General features: G+C 43.3%; 1 protein-coding gene across 7 annotated transcripts in view; it reads right to left on the bottom strand.

Annotated features, from left to right (window-relative positions):
• The window catches only part of RAB27A (RAB27A, member RAS oncogene family), a 125,442-nt gene that overhangs the window by 28,834 nt on the left and 72,234 nt on the right, over positions 1-24,374 (bottom strand). For 4 of the 7 annotated variants that reach the window (XM_075345761.1, XM_075345766.1, XM_075345762.1 and 1 more), the window contains 2 exons: positions 11,352-11,524; positions 4,604-4,689 (listed from right to left, as the gene is read on the bottom strand). In XM_075345761.1, the coding sequence (XP_075201876.1) occupies positions 4,604-4,689; positions 11,352-11,504 (239 nt within the window). In that variant the 5' untranslated portion in view covers positions 11,505-11,524. Of the gene's footprint in view, positions 1-4,603; positions 4,690-9,450; positions 9,470-11,351; positions 11,525-12,284; positions 12,374-16,955; positions 17,054-24,374 lie in introns of those variants that run through there. The other 3 variants (XM_075345763.1, XM_075345765.1, XM_075345767.1) reach the window with 3 other exon arrangements.

Below are 24,374 nucleotides of genomic sequence, written 5' to 3'. Positions count from 1 at the left end.
TTTAGAAATACTTTTTCTAAAGATCTCTTTATCTATGCTAGTGTATACAGGGACAGTCAGGCAGGGATTAGTAATATACACCCAGAACTGCTTGTGGTTCTAGGTGCATATTGCACCTGACAGGTTCCCTTTAAAAATCTTCCAATTTGCATCTTGCAGGTAGTAAGTCCAAATTTCTCATATAATTATGGGAAAAATTTGTCAGAACTGGATATAATAATATAAGAGCCTTAATAATCCCTTATTAACATCCAAGCACTTAACCCCTTCACGACCAATGACGTACTATTACGTTGATTGTTGTGTCCCCGCGGTTACGGCAGGCTCTAGCAGCCAGCCCATGGTAATCCTCTCACATGTCTGCTGATCCAAATCAGCAAACATGTATGGCCAACATCAGAGATGCACCACGCCTGTTAACCCCTTAGATTGTGCTATAAAAATCTGACAGAGCAGTTTAAAGCACCGCAGCGGGGATCATGCGATTCTCCGCTGCCATTGTCGGCCCAGTGACGCAATCACAGGGCGCCAATGTGTTATGACTGTGCAGGGCCAGATGATGACCTCTGACGCTGTGATGATTTCCTGTGAGAGCACATAAAGCGCAGGCACTCAAAAGAACACTGTACTTCTGCTGATCAGAGCGAAGCTGAAGAATAGCTCTGATCAGCACAAGCAATCGAAGTATACAGTCAAAGTCCCCAACGGGAACTAGTAAGAAGTGAACAAAAAAAGTAAAAAACAAAAAAATAGTTTTAGAATATGGGGGAAAAAAAAACCCCAAAAACCTTAAAGTTCAAAATCACCCCCCTTTTGCCCCAATGAAAAAACAAAAAATTACACATTTGGTATTGCAGAGTTTAGAAATGCCCAATCAAAGTAGAAAATCAATTAATCTGATTGGTACACGGCGCAGCAAAAGAAAAAATTTCAAATGTCAAAATTACAGTTTTTGGTCGCTACAACATTGCATTAAAATGCAATAACAGGTGATCAAAATATCTATTCAAAAATGGTAGAATTAAAAAAAAAGTCAGCTCAAGACGCAAAAAATAAGCTGCCACTGAGCCCCAGATAACGAAAAATGAGAACACTACAGGTCTTGGAAAATGGTGACAAAAGAGCTAAATTTCCTTTATTTTTTTTTTCACTACTTAGCTAAAAGTAAAAGTAACCGTTTAGTACCTACGAACTCTTACCGACCTCAGGCATCACACAGACACATTACTTTTACCATATATTGAACATGGTGAAGAAAAAAAACAAAAAAAACCCAACATTGTGAAATTTGACTTTTTTGCAATTTCACCACTCGGAATTTTTGTCCCATTTTCCAGTACACTATATGGTAAAATGAATGAGGTCATTCAAAAGTACAACACGCCCCGCAAAAAACTAAGCCCTCATATGGCAATATTGACGGAAAAATAAAAAAAGTTGTGGCTCTCTGAAGAAAGGGGGGCGGGAATGAAAAAAGAAAAAAAAATTGCCCAGGGTTGAAGGGGCTAAATTAAAATATAATCTCCTTGAAGGATTATATACCTTTTTAGATATTTAAAAAAACTACATAAAATACAAGTTTCCATTAGGATTACCCAATTAAATAATTTCTCTTATAGGAAATTTTGAAAATAAAAATATACGGAACACCAGATAGATCTACTTCTTGTATAATGACGATAAAGAATTTAAAAAACAATTCTATGCTTAAATGGAAAAAAACCTTAATATATACTTCACTCTTGACAGGTGGGAAAAGGCAATAAAATGGACGTATGCGATCACAGTTCATGCAAATTTAAATGAGTCTTATAATAAGACCTTGACGAGATGGTATTACACATCAGTAAGACTTCATATAGCCTTCTCAATCCAAACTGATCTCTATTTAGAGAAGTTTTTGAATTACTGAACAGAGTACCGTATTTTTCGGATTATAAGACGCACTTTTCCTCCCAAAAATTTGGAAGGAAAATGATAGGTGCGTCTTAAAATCCAAATATAGCCTACCGGTGGGGCTGTCTGTGCTGGCGTCCGGGAGCGTGTGGCTGAGTGCATGTGCGTGCATGCGGCCGGGTGCCTGTGGCTACGTGCCGGCTGCCTCTCTGTCCCGGCGGCCAGGTGCTTCTCTGCGGCTGGGCAGTCGGTCTGCGGTGGCTGTGCGGCGGGTGTCCCAGTGTGTCCGCGGTCCAGTTTCAAAATGATGGCGCCGGGTGTCAGCACGTGTGCAGATGGAGCCCTTGGATGACAGCTCCATCTGTACATGCGCCGCTCCGGGCACCATCACTTGAATCGGGACCGCGGACACAGACACACCGCACCGGCCTGCTCCACCACTGAGCAGTCGCCGCTGCCACCGCCGCTGCCACCACTGAGCCGCCAGCGCCGCTGCCGTCACTGAGCTGTCACCGCCAGTGCTACCACTGAGCCGCCACTGCAGCTCTCCCTACTTACCTGCCGCCGCTGCCACCACTGACCGCCGCTGCAAGCACAACCTCTGCCTCCTGTGACCCCGCTTCACCACCACTGCTGCCCCCCTCTGGTAAGACAACACCGGAGTATAAGACTGACACCATTTTTTTTTTTTTTACCTTTTTTTTTTCTCTCTAAATTTGGGGTGCGTCTTATAATCCGGTGCATCTTATAAAACGAAAAATACAGTATGTCACAAAGTAAATTCTTATACACTTTATTCAGCTTTACTCTCTGAAAACAGATGAATTGCCAACCCAAAAAAATAAGGCCAATAATTATCCATCTTTTTAAGTAACAGGAATTTTTTGGCAGAAGGTTTAGTTTGGGTGCAGGGATATGGTGTAAAAATTTCAGCCAAGACATGCAGGTCTGTGAGCTCAGCTCTGTGACCTCATGTTTAATGAGGTCATGTTACCTGCGATCACAGGTGAATAAATGTGGGAACCTCCAACTGTGACTGCAAATAACCTGAGGGACTTCACCACTCAAAGTGATGCTCAGTCTCTGCATGAAGCTCACAGCGGGTGGTCATGTTCTATGGTCGCAAGCAGTGCCTTCAAATGTAGCAGAGCTGGAAAAATTGTGGGGCCTCGTGTGGATTACGTTGGATTTGGGTGTTTTTGGGGTTAATAAATTGGTGAAAGAGGGTTTTTTTGTATTTTATTTCACAAAGGATTTTTTGAGTGTTGGTGTTTATTTCTTTTCACTTACAGATTAGTGCCATAGGTTCGTCACAGCTGCATATGATAAAATGAATGGTGTCTTTCAAAATTACCTTTTGCTTGGCAAAAAATCAAGCCCTCTATGACAGTGCAAAAATAAAGTTATGGCTATTTAAAAAAGGAAACGAAAATGATTTTCAATTTTTCCTCTTCTAATGAGTGTACAATAAACCACAAGCTGGCAGCTATATTAGCCTATAGTAAACCTCACACAGGAAGAGAAACTACACACATTTGTGAAGGGGAAAAGGGTGGGCAATTCAAAAGCTTTCATATATTAATTCCTTTACATTTTTGCTTTAAATTATACTTTATTTTTTAGTTCCGTTAAGGGACTTCAAACTGTGATAGTTTCATTTCATTAATATATGTACTGCAACATACAGTGAAATTGCAGTTCTTCTGTGAAGACCCACCTGTAGCACTGGAGGAGAACTATCATGGCAGTTATGGGGACCTTCACAAACTGCAACGCTAACCCACCAGATCTCAACAATTGCATTGCGGGTACTGATGGGAGCAGATGCTTGCTTATGCTTTTATTTTCCATCTACCATATAAACGTCTTGCTTTTCTTAAAGTGATATTCTGGTGAGTTCATTACATAGCCACTATATAGCCAAGAATTTCTAAATTGGTTGATGCTTACTGATCTCTAAAATCTTGGTCCCCCATTGCTCTCCTAACCACAAGACCAAGACTGGTAAGGGAAGCAATGTAAAGTCTACAACAATGACCAAGACCAGCTAGTCATCCATTCAGCTGTTCAATTACACAGAATAACCAATTTTGAAATCCCTCTAAAGAATTTCAGAAAAACATGGCTGCTTTGTACCAAGTACAACCTGTAGACAGGTGCTCAGATATTCCCTTCGAGAGAACTGAGCTGCAATATCTGCAATATCGGACACTGCTATTGGACAGGTGTCCAATCTCGGAGAATGGAAGGCTTCTATTTCTAAATATTTCTGTATAAAAACAGTCTGCACATGTCAAAATCATACCTGACGAAGGCACAAGAGGTGGAGGAACATCATACACAACCTTTCCATTTTCTGCATAGAGGTGCCATTAACATATATGAAAAGTTCATTATTCTGGGTCATCAAAACCATGGCTGACCGTAGGCAAGCTGGCGATAGATCCCCCACAGAATTACACATTTGTTTTATTTCTTACGTGAATTTCCCGGATTGATGCTACTTATTCACAACAGTCATGCAGCAATAGTCTCCTACCTGCGGCATGCTGGCAGTTTTAGTTTTGTAGTAAAGCCACCGATTGAAGACCATTGATATGTAGATCGAATCACAAAAGATTATAAATTTGGCTTATAAATTAAGTCACAAGAAGGAAAAAAAAAAACATGTAAACTAGGTATGATGCAAAAGTATAAAGTCTCTCACCTCTCCTGACCTGCTGTGTCCCATAGCTGCAGGTGAACCCTCTGTCCTCTGCCAGCTATTCCATCAGGACCATTTGAACGATAAACCTGAGAAAGATAAAGATAAAAGGTGAAGAAACTAAAAAACAATGCATTTGCAGATCAAGACTCAATAGAAAATAATCAGTAGACCTATACTTAACATACACATCTATTGGGCTGAGTAATGACAGATATTATAGTCCCCTGTGTATCTTCAGCTGGAGACTTGGGAGCAGAGCCAAGACACCGACAATAAGGCAGGAAGTAATCACATGTAGAGAAGAGATCAGCTTCTAGTGCACGAAAAAAGCCTCAGCGATATCTGTGATCAGATCCAACACTCACTTTGCCTTTATTCATTTAAAAAGACAGACATTCATTTGTAATTTGCCTAGATGTTTGGCCATGCGGCCCTTCTCTACAGCACGTCCACTCTTACCATTAAGGACGGTATGGTCAGAAATACATGAGAGTTAATGATTGACGCATGTTTAAATCCCCTTGAATAAAGACATTTCATGGTCAAAACAAGTGCTGGACCTGTTTACTTACCATCTTGAAGAGCAGAATATAAGATATTATATAGTAGCTAAATTCTGCCTCCCAAATTGAAATTAATGGCAATACTAACCAGTAGAGCTGAAATTTCCAACAGCTATTTACTATTAAACCAGTAGGGATTTCCAATACATAGGTCTTACTATAAAAGGCACCAAAAACTGTACTGACACTTGTCCTGGTGACGGGCTTCCCATCAATAGGCTGTCAGCTTTCCTGGCATCGAGAACAAATTATTAAAGAAGTAGTACGTTTTTCCCCTAAAGAGATGTAGTGCAAATGGTCTTCGCTGTATTTCAGCAACGCTCCGGTTCTCATCTGGGTATTTGTGACTTTAAATCAGACTTTCTGGATTGCAGTGGTTTGTGTGTAGACCAGAAGTCGCTTTGACAGTGTAAAGCGGGCTTTACACGCTACGATATCACTAGCAATATCGTACGCAAAAGCACCCGCCCCCGTCGTGCATGCAATTTCGTGTGATCGCTGCCGCAGCGAACATTATCACTACAACAGCGTCACACGCACTTACCTGGTCGGCGGCGTCGTTGTGACTGCCGAACAACCCCTCCCTCAAGGGGGTGGGACGTTCGGCATCACAGCGACGTCACTAAGCGGCCGGCCAATCAAAGCGGAGGGGCGGAGATGAGCGGGACGTAACATCCCGCCCACCTCCTTCCTTCCGCATTGCGGCCGGCGGCAGGTAAGGAGACGGTCCTCGCTCCTGCAGTGTCACACACAGCGATGTGTGCTGCCGCAGGAGCGACGAACAACATCGATAATCAACCATTACCGATTTTTGGTTTTGGGACGACCTCTCCATGGTGAACGATTTTCACCATTTTTGAGATCGCTTAAAGTCGCTGGTAAGTGTCATACGCTGCGATATCGTTAATGACGCCGGATGTGCGTCACTAACAACGTGCCCCCAACGCTAAAATATTAACGATATTGTAGCGTGTAAAGCCCCCTTTAGTGTATGGAGCCACAATAGGCTGTAGGAAGTAGCACCGCCCAACACAATGGTCCCTGACTGAGCTGCAAAAGAGGACTGGTTCAGTGCTGTAAACAGGGGAAGATGGCGACTGGTAAGTATTTTAATATATTTTTCACTACATCTCAGATAAATGATTGCACCCTCGCCCATGGGTGAGAATACCCATGTTATATACATGTCGACTGGGAACATATACTAATAACACATGTCATGATTATTATACCTTTCATTGTACCCATGTTACAATGTGATATGCGCCTGCATTGTCATCCATCATCTAGTTTTGTCGTCTTGTATTTCATCATTAAAGCTTTAATATGTAATAAAAAAAAAAGTTTGAGCTAAAAACTCCCGTTTTCCTTTTTTGCTCAATTTAGAGTTGCTAATGGTTACTACCATAAACACCAGAGTCTGCTTCCATGCTGGATTTGCCTGGCTTTTCATTTGATTATGTACCTAAGTGGGTTTGATTTTTCCGATTACACTGAAGGAAGTAGCATCACCCCACACAATGGTCCCTGTCTGACCAGCCAAAGAAGAACAGCGGCTGGTTACAATTACCTAGAAGAGGACCAGATCAGCACTGGAAACAGAGGAAGATGGCCATCGGTAATTATTTTACTTCCATTACAGCTCATACATAATTAGAACAATTTAGGTAAACATTTTACTGGGACTTATTTTGCTTATATTTATGGAGCATCTTGTCTTGGATTTCTGCACTGTGCCATTCCTTTAATATTCCTCATAGAATATAAAGGGGTTAACCATCAGACAACTTTTCCATTGCAATATCCTCCCAAGTAATGTTAAAACAACTTACACAATGCCGGTGTCAGCACCATTCCAGCAATATCGGCAGAAGAGGCTCGCATGATGTTAGGTCAAGTGAGCCCTACAGCCGCTAATTGACAGCTGCACTCATTTTATTTGGATGTAACAGAAATCCAGAATTTTGGAAAGCAGCAGCAGCTTTTTCTTCCGGTTGCCCGTTTTATGAGAAGGAAGTGAAAGTGAAGCGGCCTATCAGCAACCACTGATTAGCCACAAGGTTCACATGAATAACAACATCATACAAGGCTCTGGAGATCAGTCACTGCAGTCTATGGAATGTTGACAGCATTGGAGAAAAGTATGTGTTTTTGTTCTATGTGGGGAATATGTGGCGCCCCTGAGGTTTCAGTCGGCACAGGGCAGAGCACATCACTTAAGGTGCGGTACTCATCCTGGATCCAGAAAAGGTCGGTACCGGTTCCACAACACACCAAATCATCCACACAACCAGGTTGGCCTCCCCACTGGGGAGCGGCTACGGTTGGGTCTTAAGGCAGTCGCCAAACATGGGAAGCTGCCACCCACTAGTGACAGGGAAGCGGGGGAGGAACAGCCACTGGGGGACTTAGAAGCAAAACAACAGTTAGAAGTTCTCCAGCAGGAGAGGAAGAGAAGGAGTCAGGCTTTACCAGTGGCTCTAGTGGGAGGCAGGAGTCAATATGATTGCCGAGGGGAGAGCTTCATTGCTCCCTCTGGACCGGCGCTGAGCAGGGTGCAGAATTCTAGGGTGGAACATACTTCAGGTTGTCCACCAAATATCTGAAGGCCAGGGGGATTGCATGTGCCTCCGGCCGCCACAATTACCGGAGCACAGTGCTAGATAGGGTCTGGAGTCGCGAACTAAGTCTGGTCCCACCACGGACCCGCGGCACCTGCATACGGGATGGGAGCAAACACTTTTCAAGAACCGGGGTCCTCAAGAAGCTTCAGGCCATGGGGATCCACTTCTAGAGCCGCAAGGAGGAAGGGCCCACCCTCCACTGTACCGGTTATGATCACCCACAGATCCGAGAGACTGGGGCCCATCACGGCGGTGACCAGCATCTCCCAGGTAAACCAGGACTGAGTAAAAGAAACCTTGAACCTGCAGAGTCTGTGTCCGTCTGTCCTTGCTGGCACTGTCGCCCCGCATTCGCCATTACTACTACCCCTCATCATCCTCCCCGGGGCCCACTCCACCTTAGGGGAGCATAAACATCTTTACTGCTATGACCATCCGCCTCAGAGGACAGCGACAGCAGCGTCAGCTAATTCACTGGTCGCATACCGCAGATGGCGCCACAAAATCAACCTCCACCATCATCTTCCTCCCAAGTTCTTTATTGTACACCTTGGGGCCACGAAACTGGGCAAAAGGGCCGCCCGTGACATCCCCCTGACAAGAACTACTAACCCCTTGCCCCGTGGGTGCTACAAATACAGTAATTGAAAAGAGGTTGTCGGTGTAGTAAAAAAAAACAACCCATAAATTTATAAACTAACAAGTGGGTGTTACCAATGAGTATTGACACTGCTGACTGTAGACAATCGCCCTTTGATGATGGCAATAGTAGCACCCATTTTTCCAATCATTAATAACAACAACATAGGAATGAGACCCAGTATAGCTGAGGGTAGAATCACGTACCACAATTTTTTGGGGAGAACACATGTACTGTATGAATACAGATTTATTTACTAAAACAGTAATGTTCTGAATGATGACTGGTTCTCTTTAAAAGACGTTGTCCACTATTTTTACATTGATGACCTATCCTAAGGATACACCATCAATGTCTTGAGAGGCCGGGGTCCAACAACCGGCACCACCACCAATCAGCTGTTCATTATGCCAGCGGCGACAGGAAGCCACCAGAAATGCTCAGTTCTGGAGCTGCCCAGTCAACTGATTGTGGTCAAGACCAGGTACTGCACGTTAACCTCCTATTGAATAGGAGGCGAATGTACAGTACCTGGCCTTGATTACTTGATAGAGCAACTTCAGAACTGAGCAATTCCGGTGGCAATGAGAACAGTGGCGGTGCTGGGTGTCAGACCCTGGCCGATCTAACAATGATGACCTATCCTAAAGATAAACAAAATCAATTTAAAAGTAGTGGCCAACCTCTTTAAAGTTTTTTTTTTTGGGGGGGGGGGGGTTCTTTACCCTTCATTTACAGATTCCTTGGGGAGTTCAAAAAAAAAAAAAAAAAAATCAATGGGTGATTAGTAAACTTGATTTCTTAGAATACCTGTCAGATGGTGCGATTTAAAGCAGTTTCTCTTGTAAGATGTAAAAGATGTTGTGGTGCTGAACCACTGCGTGAACTGATGATCTTAAAAAGGTGGGTGGCTGCATCTTAATACGATCTATAAAAAGGCTGCCGGGAAGCCATGATTTATTCTCAGAACAAAATCAGCTCAATCAAGTACAGCACCCAAAATAATTTTGAAGATCTTACCAAGACAAGGACCACTTCTCTTCTCTATTACATGAATGGATGTTTCCGGGAGAGTCATAAGATTAAGTTATTTTAATAGAAAAAAAAAAAATGGAAGATATGTTAGCAAATGCTAAGATTGCAGATCAGTACATTACAGATCAGGAAAAACCTGAACGGCAGTGGTAACGTTCGCACCAAATGAAATTTTGGACGTTTAATTTTCATTCTGTGATAACCGCTTCTAGCGAAATTTTTAAAATATCTAAACAAACCGAGCCTAAAGCCTGTGGAACCGGCCCGACTGGTCTAACAGCAAGGGAATAAATGAAAATTTCTATACAATGTAAAGTATGAAAGAACAACAATACAGTCTTAAGCTTTTACCTAAGAAAATAAAGGGTTTTCTAAACTATTTATTAAGATATACAACATACAGGAAAAAACAGTGCAAAGGTTTCCACAAGGTTCACCGAGACGATTATCTGAGCGTTCAGACAGCATGTGCTGTATTTACCATGCAGATAGCCAAGCACCTGTGACTTCTTTCCCTTCCTCCCAGACATTAATGTAAGATTTGCCCAGTTTAACTGGAAAGATAGGAAACATTGCACTTTTAGGTTGGGTTCCCACGTTGCACTAGAGATGATGTATTTTTTAATTTTCTTCTGTTTCAGAAAATCGGCGCAAAAACGAAGTGAGAGCAACTTCTGAACCCAGCCTGTACGGCACATTATACACATAGTGCAGTATAAAATCTAAGGAGAAAGTTCTCAGAAAATAAATTTCAGTGTGGATCCACATTAAAATAGAAAAATCGTGTGATCTGAGCAACTTTTAAAGAGGTATGGTTATAGGTGCTAGACTGGTGAAGGCCAAACTGGTGGGATTTCCTTGGGCAATAGTGTCCAGAATATACCAAGAATGGCATGACTGCGGAAAAATATTTGGCAAAATAGAAGGCTGTGGACATAACTTCTTATCAAAAAGGGTCGGAGGAAAAGGTAAAAAAAATAATAGCGTTGTTAACACAATTTTTAGTCAAATGCAGCACATACTCCAAATGATCAGTCTGAACACACAACTCAACGTTCCTTAGCCCTCAATCAGCTATTACAGCAGACGACCATAGTTCAAGCGCCATTACTGCTATAGAAAAAGAAAGGCCAAGACTTCATTAGGCAAAAGAGCAAAAATTGTATCAGTGGAAAATATTGCCTGGTCAAATAAATCAGGATTTCTGTTGCAACATACTTAGCATTCACCAATTCATGCTGTTTGTACCAGTACTTTGTCAACAGTTCATGTTGGTGGAGGAGGAGTAAATTGTGTGGCACATCCTTGGACCACTGACCCTCATGTATGAGTGTTTGTACAGTAGGGCTAACAAAGTTCATCCCTTCATGGCAGCTGTCAAGCCTAATGTAGACACTTTAGCAGGACAATGCTCCAGGCCACAAGGGTCACAGTCATGAATTGGTTCCAGGAACATGACAGTCACAAGATCTCAATCCTATGGCTCATCTCTGAGACACTGTGGAACAGGGCAGTTCAGAGCAAATCAGTACTTCCAATTAATTTGTAGAAACTGCAATTAACCATCCTGTCAGCTAAGTCAATATTCCTGCTGAAAGAGTTCAATACCTAGGAAAATCTACGCCGTGACAAAATACTGCAGTTGTGAAGGCCAAAAAAAAAAGGTCCAACACATTAGAAGGTGGGCGTCTCTAACAAAGTGACCATGCAGTGAAGAGATTGCTTTATTCCACTGCAGCCCGGAATACAAGATCTATTAATTTCAGTGTATGAAAATTAGACATCTAGATTGTGGCTTGAACCAAAACTAGAGGAATAACCTTAGTATCATTTTGAAAACAAATCACCCACAAAAAAACAAACAAAAAAAAAAAAAAACAACTTACCACTCTCTTTTCCCTGAAGTCTATTCCTACTGTTGTAATGAACTTCGAATTAAATTTCCCATCTGTATATTGGTAAAGAAAGCTGGTTTTTCCAACGCCGGAGTCTCCCAACGCTAAAAACTTGATGAGGTAGTCATAGTCCCCATCAAACATCGTGAAGCTTGGTTAGTGATCTGAAAATATCAGAAACATTAAGGATCAAAATCTCGTTCAATAAAGCAAAACAATCAGAAAACATTCAATTGATTAAATCAGATTTTTGTATTAAAAAAAAGGTGGGTTTTTTTTCTACCAAATATCACAATCTATTACAAATCTTGCCATTTTCACACTGGACATTGGGACTTTAATAGCCTCTAACCTTCTGTTTCAGAAAACACATGTACATTAGCCACAATGAGCAGACTTGGACCCACCTTTTGGACTGAAGCAGCGATTGAGCGTGTGTAAAGTTCATTGATTGGGAAAGGGAGCAGGGTTGGTGGTCATTTTGCCCATCCTGTGATCTCACCTACTGCGATTTGTGGATCCTGCGATCTCACCTATTGCGATTGGTGGATCCTGTTTTATCAGCTGTGTATAGAGGTGTTACCTCTCATTGTACTTGAGCCTCTGCCAATAAGGAGCACTGATTAATATAAATCTAAAAAAGCCCCACTGGCTAGTGTGAATAATACAAAATTGTTAATTTTGTGGTGGTGGGGGTTACAATAAATTAAGTCAATAAAAAGTCAATTTCTAAAAAAAATTATATATATCTCTCTCTAATATATATATACATACACACACACACACCCATCTATCTATACATATATATCTCTCTCTCTCTAATATATATATCTACACACACACACGTAACAAAAACTTGATTCAAATATTAAGTCCTCTTCTGATCTTATTCTCATGGTAAAGTAAAAGCACATTGTAACTTACAGTCTTCGTCAATTCTCACACATTGTAGTCTTTATGTAAAGATGCCAAAAAACAAGCCCTCAAGAATCACCTCATAACGGACTTGTTGTTAACACAAGTTTTCACTTAAGTGGTTAGAGGGGAAAAAATGTAGAGCTTTAAATTTCATGCAGTGCATCTAGCATGTGTGAGAAGTATCTGCCTGCCTTTAGATATAAAGGTGGTAAAGCTTAACACTTACATAACCACTTTTGCATAATCTTTACCAATAAATGCTTCACAAGCTATTGCTGTACTGCTGTGCAATTTCCTTCAGCTTGTACTGATCCTTCCTTCTCCTTTGCCCTATACCACAACATGAGCATCCTGCATCAATGGAGTTAATACAAAGGCATGACGTCACCCTAACCCTACTGATTAGAAGAGGTCCTGGGAATCCGGTTTGTAGTAGGCAGGTTGCATGGCTCTGGTCTGGCAACCAGGACTGTCTGGAATACCCAGAGTCCTGTTGCACACAGTCTTCGGAGACTAGCCTCTATATGCTAAAGCTCACACTAAAGGGTGGTCCAGCAAAACTAAAGTGGCCATCATCTGAAAGGTGCACCTAACCACACCTTAAAGGGACTTTCATCACAGAATAACTGTTCAAGCCAAAAACAGGCGCTTTGGTATAATGGCGGAGGTAATCATTTAAATATATCTTCCTATCAGCTTTTTTTCCTCCATCTCAGTCCCTCCCCTCTTTGATTGACGGCTCTGGATTCATGGAGCCAAAGAAGGGTGGAGATAGAAAACAAGCAGGTGGGTAGGGTTTAAATGATTGGCCGCCATCATCATGCACAAGCGCCTGTACTTGGCTTGAACAGTCATTCTGTGCTGACAGAGACCCTTTAACCCCTTCAGCCCCCGGGAATTTAGCATTTTTCCGGGGGAAGGGGGGGGGGTGTTTCCCTCTTTCTTTCGAGAGCCATAACGTTTTTATTTTTCCGTCAATCTTGCTATATAAAGGGCTTTTTTTTTGTGGGACGAGGTAGTTTTAAGTGGAACCATAAGTTTTAGTGTACTGGAAAAGGGCAAAAGAATACCAAGTGCGGAAAAATTGCAAAAAAAAGTGATCACACAATCGTTTTTGGGATATTTTATTCACAGTGTTCACTATATGGTAAATCTGACGTGTCAGTGTGATGCGTCAGGTCGGTGAGAGTTTGTAGACACCAAACATGTATAGGTTTACTTGTATCTAAGGGGTTAAAAAAAAAATAAATCACAAGTTTATCCAATAAAAGTGTTGTACGTTTTGTGCCATTTTCCGAAACCCGTAGCGTTCTCATTTTTTAGGATCTATGGCTCAGTGATGACTTATTTTTTTGCGTCTTGAGCTGATGTTTCTAATGGTACCATTTCTGCACAAATGCTACGTTTTTATCGCATGTTATTGCGTTTTGTGCAAAACTTGCAACGACCAAAAAGCGTACATTTTGGCGTTTGGAATTTTTTGCCGCTACGCTGTTTATTGAAAAGATTAATTGATTTTATATTTTGATAGATCAGGCATATCTGAACGCGGCGATACTAAACGTGTATATTTTTTATTTTTTTAACCCTTTAATTTTCAATGGGGTGAAAGGGGGATGATTTGAACTTTTAGGGGTTTTATTTTTTAAAACTTTAAAACTTTTTTTTATTTTACTAGTCTCCCTAGGGGGCTATAGCAATCAGCAATTGATCGCTCTGCCATATCTCCAGATCACAGCTACAGAGCTAAGATCTGCAGATACGCTGCTTTACTTTCAATGCTGGCTGTATTCCGGTATTGAGAGTAAATGACTCATGTTAGCTACAGGCGTCATCACATGACCCTGTGCTACCATGTCAACCACCAGAAATCACGTGATCATGTCACTTGACTTCCGATGGGGCGGGGTAAGTCAGATTAATGGCGGCGCGCATATACATCTCGCTGCCAGATTTTGGCAGCGAGATGTAAGGGGTTAATACTCACGTGTGGAGGAGATTCCTCCCGCGAATAGCAGGCACACGTCAGCTGTTGAAAACAGCTGATATGTGCGCGGATCCCCACGGCAGGGGGCGACCATTAACCGCACACGATCCATGACGTACCCAGTAAGTCATGAGTCGTTAAGGGGTTAAAGTCACTATCAACAGAGAATGACTGTTTAGGCCAAGAACAGGCGATTGTGCATCATGGTGGGGCCAAATATTTAATTGCACCTTCTTTTACAGACATCTCTGGCTTTATGGAGCTGAAGAAGGGTGGAGACAGTGGGAAAACAAGCAGCTTGGCAGTGGCACAAGTTGAAACTTATGAGCCCTAATGCAAAAGCTCCAGCCGCGTCCACCAATTATTGCAAATCGCCAAGACCCGGGTGCGATTGCAACCATTGTAGTTACTGGTTGGTGACAGATGCAGCGTTTCCCACATAATATGACCAGAGCTGTGTGAAAGGTACTTGATGGCTGTTTAGTTCAACAGATGAACCAGTAACAGACCTTCTCTAGGTATACACCGGCTGTGCCAGACAAGGGTCTGGTTCAACTTACTGAAATGAGCAGCCAGCTTCTTGCCACACTCAGCTCTGGTCACTAGAGATGAGCGGTTCCGTTGAGGCTCAGTTCGCCAGCAGCAAACGAGCCTAGCTCCACTGGTTCAAGTGTGACCCGAACCCTGGATCAAGTCACTAATTGGCACTGAGTCTCTGCCCACATACAGCCAGCCATAAGCAGATCACTTCCAGGTAAGGGTGGGTGGGCTTTGTCAAACTTTTTTGTTGCCCACTACATTCGATCATTCTGTTGTTGCCCCCAGTGTTCCCCATTCAAACACTGAAATTGGCTCACACAGGGCCGAGCACCAAGCGTACCTGAGCACAGAGTTGCTTGTACGAGTTTTGTTCTCACATAAAGCTTCCAATCCTCGAACCCAAACCTTGATTTTTAAAATTGGTGTTTGGTTCAAAAACCGAACCTCAGGTTCGCTCATCTCTACTGGTCACATGAAGGACCAGAAAAGCTGTCCTGTGCTCGACACATCGGAAAAGGACCAGCTAGAACCGCAGTTTGTAGCTGAAGATGGGACACCTTTCAGATGGGAACATTATATAAAAAAAATAAAAATAAACAAATAATAATTTGCAGAGTAAGGCCATGTGCACACGTTCAGTATTTTACCTCAGTATTTGAAAAACAAAAGTTGGTAATACATGCAGAGCTGGTGTCCAGATCTGATTATCCTAGTCCTGGTTTTGGCTACAAATGCTTCGGTAAAAACCTCACCAAATACTGAATGTGTCCTAAAGCAAATGTAATAACTTTTCTTCCTACCTAGACAATCCCTTTAAGCACAATTTATCCAGTTAATTCCCCCAAACAGGGTACAAGTGATATTTACTGTGGAGATGAAGTTAATGGAAGGCTCACACATAGCTGGGATATATGCACAGGGAAGTCAGGCTGCGGAAAATTGTTAATGTTTAACTCAAAGTCACAAAACAAGTTAAACAACAACTAATAAAGTCGTCTCAAGACTCCTGAAAAGTAGAGCGTAGAAAACTCTTCCAAACAGCTTTGAAGTTAATGGCTTATAAATGCAGGCTGCTCAGCCACTAAATTATAGGTATGGTACTCATTTACAGCCCTCTATAATGATGGGGAAAAATTACTGTTCACAGTAAAATACCCACAATAAGAACAGTCAACATTAAATTACAAAAGTAACTATTCAGGTCACTAATGTGTATTTCTAAAATCTCGTGCTTTACCCTTATTAGAATATGGAACATAACGCATTTTACCAAACCCCTTTGTCGGGTGATCTTTGTCTTACAAAACCAGTCACCAAAATGTCCATCTTGTAGAAGCATCGGTGATGAATTCCTTGCCGGCCACACCTCGCTGTACTTCACGTGTGAATCCGAAGCACTGAACAGACAACACCTGAAGTGGTCTTTCCACATTGCTACATTAATAAGAATACAATGACAGATCTAGTAAAGCCAAAAAGGAACAAATCTCATTAATGTCTTACAATTACGTGTTTGGTGGCGGTGACCTTTACTTTTTAACTTTTTCACATCCAAATTACACAAAAAATCCTTAGAGCTTCCTTATCAGTCATAACTTAAAAGGTGGGTATTCGTTCCACTGAGTCACTGTGAGACACCCAGCAAAACACCAGAATCATGGAGAAATAAGCTAGGTCATGGTAACCTAGTTATCCGCCACTTACACCATTTCTGTGGGTGTGAGAATGTGTGTACAGAGCCGTAAATGTGACATTATGGCCACAATACATTAGTATCAGCGTATGTATAAAATGAGCCACAGGTCAGAAGGATTCATTATACATAAGAGTCTGACAAACCGGAGCATCTAATGTTAACACATGTCATAGGTTGTTAATAAGAGGTTTTTGTTTGTTTTTTGATAGGACATGGTCAGGGTTTTGCTACTATGAGAGGAGTTTTATGAGATCTAGCCGTTTGTAGACAATGATGTGCATCAGTGCACTCAGGAAACAGTATTTCTACCTTGCACTCAGCAGAATGCATGGAAAAAAAAGCAGCACATGAGCACAGTCTACACAGAATGAAAGAATCAATGTCAGACGCATGTGAAGTGGAAGATCCCCGTATGTAGCATCAATCCTAGAACAAAGGAAGCGGAGAAACTCACCTCCACTATGTGACAGGGAAGGCAAATCCCAGCTGGAGTGGAATGGGAAAGGTGATGTTTAGTAGATGTGCTCTCTCGCTCCACCTGCTTCGCACACATCAGAGCCTACGTGTCACCTGCTTACACTAATGTCAGTGTGAGGTGTGCCCAATGTCTGCACTCACAGGAAAGCCCGGCTCACCACAGCCGAGAGGAGGGAGGACACAAGTCCTAGGGTCTAAACTGTACTGGTCAGGAAATGTAACATCAGGATTCCTCTATTATTGTGCTTCAGATGATCTGTAGCTCCAGCAACACAGATGTGGATTTTGCTACCCTTTAAACCAGGCACTGCCAGCCTGGCATCCGCCCCAAGAATGGCTAGGATCTGTTGAATGTCTTTGTTTGTACAAGCTAACCCAGAAAGATGTCACACTGCAGGAAATCATCATTTGCTTAAGTAAACCTGCTACTTTCATTTATTTTCTACAATTACTCCATTTGTTATTCTTATTGACTTGGCATCTGAAAGCTGTGGAAAACTGCTACCATTATAAAATGGAGCTTTGCTCGCCAATACTAGCTGTAAATAATAATATATTTATTCAGGTATATTATTATTTATTATTATAGCGCCATCAATTCCATGGCGCTTTACATGTGAAAGGAGTATACATAATAGGGACAAGTACAATAATCAAACAAAACAAGGCACAGACAGGTACAGGAGGATAGAGCCCTGCCCGCGAGGGCTCACAGTCTACAAGGGATAGGTGAAGATACAGTAGGTTAGGGTAGAGCTGGTTGTGTGGCGCCATATCAGACTGAGGGTTACGGCAGGTTGTAGGTTTGTCGGAAGAGGTGGGTCTTCAGGTTCCTTTTGAAGCTTGTTAAGGTAGGTGAGAGTCTGATATGTGTTGTGGCAGAGCATTCCAGAGTATGGGGGAGGCACGGGAGAAATCTTGCATGTGGTGGTGGGAAGAGGAGATGAGAGGGGAGTAGAGAAGGAGATCTTGTGAGGATCGAAGGTTACATGCATGCAAGTACCGGTAGAGTAGGTCACAGATGTAGGGAGAAGACAAGTTGTGGATGGCTTTGCATGTCATGGTTAGTGTTTTGAACTGGAGTCGTTGGGCAATTGAAAGCCAGTGAAGGGATTGGCAGAGAGGAGAGGTTGTGGGTTGGGGGGGGGGGGGTGGACAGGTGGATTAGCCGGGCAGCATAGTTTAGAATAGATTGTAGAGGTGTGAGACTGTTAGAAGGGAGGCCACAGAGCAGGAGGTTGCAAAAATCCAGGCGGGAAATAAGGGCATGTACTAGGGTTTTTGCAGCTTATATAGCACTATTAATGCCATAGCGCTTCACATCAGCAAACAATTACGTTTTTTCTATTCCACGAATACAGAATGTGAGTCCACGGCAGGACTCTCCCCTATAGCTACTATTAAATCAACAGAATTGTCAAGAGTAAGATTTCTTTTAAAGCACCACTACGGCATTTTGGGTTCTCAGTGCTGGAGCTCCATTTTAAATCTAAAAGGTCCACCCCCAGTCTTACAGTGTCTTGCGAAAGTATTCAGCCCCCTTGAATTTTTCCCACATTTCAGGCTTCAAACAAAGATTAAAATTTTAATGTTATGGTGAAGAATCAACAACAAGTGGGACACAATTGTGAAGGTGAACAATATTTATTGCTTATTTAAAATGTTTGTAAAAAATAAAAAAAAACTGAAAAGTGGGGCGTGCAATATTATTCATCCCCTTTACTTTCAGTGCAGCAAATTCACTCCAGAAGTTCATTGAGGATCTCTGAATAGTCCAATGGTGTCCTAAATGTCTGATGATGATGATAAATATAAGCCACCTGTGTGTAATCAAGTCTCCTATAAATGCACCTGCTCTGTGATAGTCTCAGTGTAATGTTTAAAGCACAGAGAGCATCATGAAGACCAAGGAACACAACAGGCAGGTCCGTGATACTGTTGGAGAAGTTTAAAGCCGGATTTGATTACAAAAAGATTTCCAAAACTTTAAACATCCCAAGGAGCACTGTGCAAGCGATCATATTGAAATGGAAGGAGTATCCTACTACTGTAAATCTACCAAGACCTGGCCGTTCTTCAAAAATGTCATGTCAAACAAGGAGAAGACTGATCAGAGATACAGCCAAGAGGCCCATGATAACTCTGGATGAACTGAAGAGATCTACAGCTGAGGTGGGAAAATCTGTCCATAGGACAACAATCAGTCGCACACTGCACAAATCTGGCCTTTATGGAAGAGTGGCAAGAAGAAAGCCATTTTGCAAAGCTATCCATAAAAAGTGTTGTTTAAAGTTTGCCACAAGCCACCTGGGAGACACACCAAACATGTGTAAGAAGGTGCTCTGGTCAGATGAAACCAAAATCAAAGTATTTGGGCACAATGTCAAACGATATGTTTGGTGTAAAAGCAGCACCGCTCATCACCCTGAACACACCATCCCCACTGTCAAACATGGTGGTGGCAGCATCATGGTTTGGGCCTGCTTTTCTTCAGCAGGGACAGGGAAGATGGTTAAAATAGATTGGATATTGGATGGAGCCAAATATAGGACCATTCTTTAAGAAAACCTGTTGGAGTCTGCAAAAGACCTGAGACTGGGACGGAGATTTGTCTTTCAACAAGACAATGATCCAAAACAAAGCAAAATTTACAATGGAATGGTTGACAAATAAACATATCCAGGTGTTAGAATGGCCAAGTCAGAGTCCAGACCTGAATCCAATAAAAAATCTATGGAAAGAGCTGAAAACTGCTGTTCACAAACGCTCTCCATCCAACCTCACTCAGCTCCAGCTGTTTGCAAAGGAAGAATGGGCAAGAATTTCAGTCTCTCGATGTGCAAAACTGGAGACATACCCCAAGCGACTTGCAGCTGTAATCGCAGCAAAAGGTGGCGCTACAAAGTATTAACTTGAAGGGGATGAATAATATTGCACGCCCCACTTTTCAGTTTATTTTTTACAAAAATTTAAAATAAGCAATACATTTCATTCAATTTCACAATTGTGTCACACTTGTTGATTCTTCACCATAAAATTTAAAATTTTTATCTTTGTGTTTGAAGCCTGAAATGTGGGAAAAGGTTGAAAATGCAAGGGAGCCGAATACTTTCACAAGGCACTGTATAGTCGCCTTTCGGCAGCCTCACCTTTTACGGATGTCGCTCCAATCCCGCAGTGCTATCTTGTGCCCATAACTTCTGACTGGTTTGAAGTCGCAAGTTACATCACAAACTCACAATGTATTTCTACAGGAGCCAGAACAAGGCTCACATAGACTTGTTTGAGTGGTGACTTCTGGAGCGCCATGAAACCCTGAAGCTGCCAGCAGTTCAGAAATCACAAGAGACCAACCAGAGAGATGCTTCATCCACTGGCTCTTTGCAAATCTTGTAGTTGGCAGGGATCTGCATTACGGCCACCTCCCTGGGCATGTGCAGTGCACCAATGAGGCTGAGGTGCATGCACCTGATTTCATTGCATATTCCCAGGGGAGAATGTTGTGTAAGTGTGCCGCCCCTGACCTGGTCAGGCACCACTGAGTACGGCACCCATGCTGGGGGCAGTACAATACAGGTATTCCAGAAGGCTGACCGGGGTGTGGTTACACAGGCACATAGTAACCAGGTCTCCCACATTGACCTTTGAAGGGACCCCTGGGGAATCCAGGAGGGGGCGTGGCCTCCATCTTCACTCAAGGGGTGTGGTAGAGAGCCTGGTTGCTAAGTTGCGTAGGCAGGCACAGAGGAGAGGAAGTAGTGAGCCTGTCTGAAGTGAGAGAGAGTAGTTGCAAGTAGGAGACCTGGAGGCTGTCACTAGTCAGACACCGCAGGTGCAGTGGTTACTGATGGAGGAGAACGGTCACCTGGTAGTGCCGCCCAAAATCCACCTAAGGCCGGAGTGCAGAGGGGTGGCTGAGTATGGGGACTGCCAGGAGAGGACCAGGCCACACGGGGTTACAGGTCCCCAGCGCAGGGTCCCATTCAGTTGGCCTGCCAAACCTGCAGGTGGGGGGTACTTGATACCCTTCACCATAAACACCACAGAGTCCAGAGCCACGTAGCAACGAGAGGGCACATAGTTCACAAGAGGCAAGCAGCTGGAGTGACCTGGTCTAGGCTACAAGCAGATGGGCCAAAAAGAGAGGAGAACAGGCAGAAGCAACTTCCCTGGGTGACCCCGTAGGACTACAAGTCTGGGTCACCACAAAAACACAAGGGCTAGGAAGGCGAGTCAGTAGCCACCCTCACAAGTCAGCCTGAAGGAGCCTGGTTCCCTACTTGGAGTATCACAGCATCGCCCCGGGTTACTCACCCCTGCCACCTGAAGAGAGTAAAAACCCTGAAGACACATTCTTGCTGTGCGTGTCAGTCATTCTGCGACCTGTGGTTCTACACACCCAAACCGGGCCCTGGGGCCAGCCTCACTCTCGGGAGGCCACTACATCTAACTGCAAGCAACATCAGCCCAAGGCGTCCCCTAATCTGCAGTGGAGGTCGCCGTGACCGCAATACTGAGAGTGGCGACACGAATCTAATAGAAATCAACTTACCAGTGACAAGAAGGACCCAAGACGTGCCATCCCTGAAGACCCGGAGACAACCTGAAGGTAACGAGGCGACACATAAGTGCATAAGATCTGGAAAGAGCTGCTGGTGCCATTATTCTTACCAGTCATGTCACTCACACCTCAGGTGCAGGCTTAAGGGTATGTGCGCACGTTGCTTTTTACCTGCTTTTTTGCTGCTTTTTCTTCTGCGCTGTTTAATGCCAAAATGGATGTGTTCTTCTATTCAAGCAAAGTCTATGGGAATTTGGGTTTCTTGTTCACACTATGTTGTTCAAAATGCTGCCTTTTTGAGGCAGAACTTTGGTCAAAAACTCAGCTTTTCAAAGAAGCAACATGTCAATTGTTTTTGCCATTTGGGTTTTGCACTGTAAAGATTTGGGAGCCGCTGAAAGCCGTCCGAGTTCCCCTGGTCCTGTTACTTTGCAGTCACTGACTAGTGAAGCAACAGATCTACAGAATCAGGACTCGGGCTGCAGAGGATGCAATGCCTGAGCGCGTAGTGGCACTTAAGCATCACTGTCTAATAGAGGCCTTTAAAGCATTAGAAGTATGTAAAAAAAAAAAAAAAAAAAAGACAAGATGTGCAAATTGGCCCTTTCCTTCACCAAAACCTGAAGTGGTCCTACAGTGGGCCATCAGGGCTCAGATGGTAGGTTTACAGTACGTCCCCAGACTGGGGACTCAGGGTCAGAGAGAAGTAACCACCAGGGGCTCCCCAGACTGGGGACTCAGGGTCAGAGAGAAGTAACCACCAGGGGCTCCCCAGACTGGGGACTCAGGGTCAGAGCGAAGTAACCACCAGGGGGGGTCAGGATCATGTGGTGAGAAGAGCAGGTTAACCTGGTGAGAGCAGTGAACCAGCGGGTGGCAGCAGCTCAGAACACACAACACAACTACCACAAAAGAACAGCAGCTTCAAACAGAGCAGAGCAGACGTGCCGCGAGCAGTTCTGTGGGCCAAGGCGTTCAACATAGTCACTGGGGAGAAGCAGGGCAGCTGCAGGTATGCAATTCATTATTCACATGTTCAAGTTAGCAAGTAGCATTTTTCATTGTATTTTCCAATATTTTTCCATATGCTTGAGGCATTATACTATTATCCAAGTTTGATGTGCAGCCTTATCCTTATATAGTATGTATTTTTTTGGCTTGCACTCAGAATATATATATATTAGTGCTCACTTCAGTTATCCTATTCAGTTATATGTAGTTTTTTTTTTTCTGAATGTGAACACAGCTCCGCCCCTTTCGGCCATGTTTTTTTCCATCTCCTATATAAGACAGTCCTTGGTTACCCCTCTCCACCCACAGCAGTTTTTAATTGCAATGAGATGACACACAGTTAGAGTCACAGAGCTAGGGACCCCAATATAGAGATATACCTTGACGAGGTTTTGGGGCTCAGTTACATTGATCAATGCGATTGCTAAATATCTCCTTTTTCCTAATATTCATATATATATTTTTCCATATGCTTGAGGCATTATACCATTATCTAAGTTTGATGTGCAGCCTTATCCTTATATAGCTTTCACAGGACTGGCGCTGTCGGGATACAGAATCCTATCATATATTGTGGTGACTATTTTGGGGGTTCTCAGTGTAGGGACTACTAGTGAAGCCATTATACAATGTGGGGACTACTATGGGGGCAATTAATCAGTGTGGGCTACTGTAGTGACCATTATACAGTGTGTGGACCATTGTTTTGGGGGAGCTGTGGGCCCATCATACTGTGTATAGGGGAGGTGTACATGGGGAGACTTGGGAGACATTAGTAAATGTTAAGGCTAGTTTCAACACTTGCGTTGAACGGCATCCGTTGCATTGCGTTGTGTGACGGATGCAACGGATGCGTTGCATATAATGGCACAATGGATGCAATGGATTGTACAAAACAACGGAAAGCTTTATTTTTTTTTATTTTTTTACAGTTTTACCGGCAGCAGACTATTGTGAACGATCAGCTGATCACCCGGCGGCCGGGCGCTCAGCTGAGAGCTGTCACATGCCGGCGGCCGGGCTCTCAGCCGGCGGCCAGGCGCTCAGCTGAGCGCTGTCACATGCTGGCGGCCGGGCACTCAGCTGAGCGCTCTCACATGCTGGCGGCCAGGCGCTCAGCTGAGAGCTGTCATATGCTGGCGGCCGGGCACTCAGCTGAGCGCTCTCACATGCCAGCGGCCGGGCGCTCAGCTGAACGTTCGGCCACCGAAAAACAAAATAAAGTTTGGTGTATAAAAAAAAAAAAAAAAAAAAAAAAAAAACAGCATGCGCAGTGAAAAATAAAAGGTATCCGCCACTCTAAAAAACGTTACATGCTGCGTTCCTTCCGCCCGACGCAGCGTCAAAATAACGACGCTGTGTCGTCCACCGGATGCAACGCTGACACTTGCGTTGCAGTACGTCGTCCATACAAGTCTATGGAGAATAGCGCAGTGCGTTAACAGACTGCGCTATTCTCCATAGTGACGGACTGTGCTGAACGCAAGTGTGAAAGTACCCTTGGAAGGTACTTAAGAACCATTACTGGTATAGGGGCACTCAGGGTATTGTGACAGTCAGAGGAGCACATGGTGCATTACTACTTTCTAGGAGCAAAATGTGGACACTTTTCTAGGGCACTTGCACAGGGCATTAATATTTTCTACCATTAATATTTTTTACCATCTAGAGTGCACAAAGGAGGCATTATTACCATGTGGGGGCACAGTGGTGGCATTACTATATGAGGCAGCAAGAGGATCACAGCTTTTGTACCGCACAGCAGATGCAGTAATAGGGACACATACGGCAGCAGTGGCTCATAATTGGGGTGTCAGCAGGATG

The sequence above is a fragment of the Anomaloglossus baeobatrachus genome, chromosome 4 (assembly GCF_048569485.1).
Source record: "Anomaloglossus baeobatrachus isolate aAnoBae1 chromosome 4, aAnoBae1.hap1, whole genome shotgun sequence".
In the NCBI taxonomy this organism is placed as follows: Eukaryota; Metazoa; Chordata; class Amphibia; order Anura; family Aromobatidae; genus Anomaloglossus; species Anomaloglossus baeobatrachus.
The sequence above is the reverse complement of the archived record's forward strand: the minus strand, read 5'-3'. Positions and strand labels throughout refer to the sequence as shown.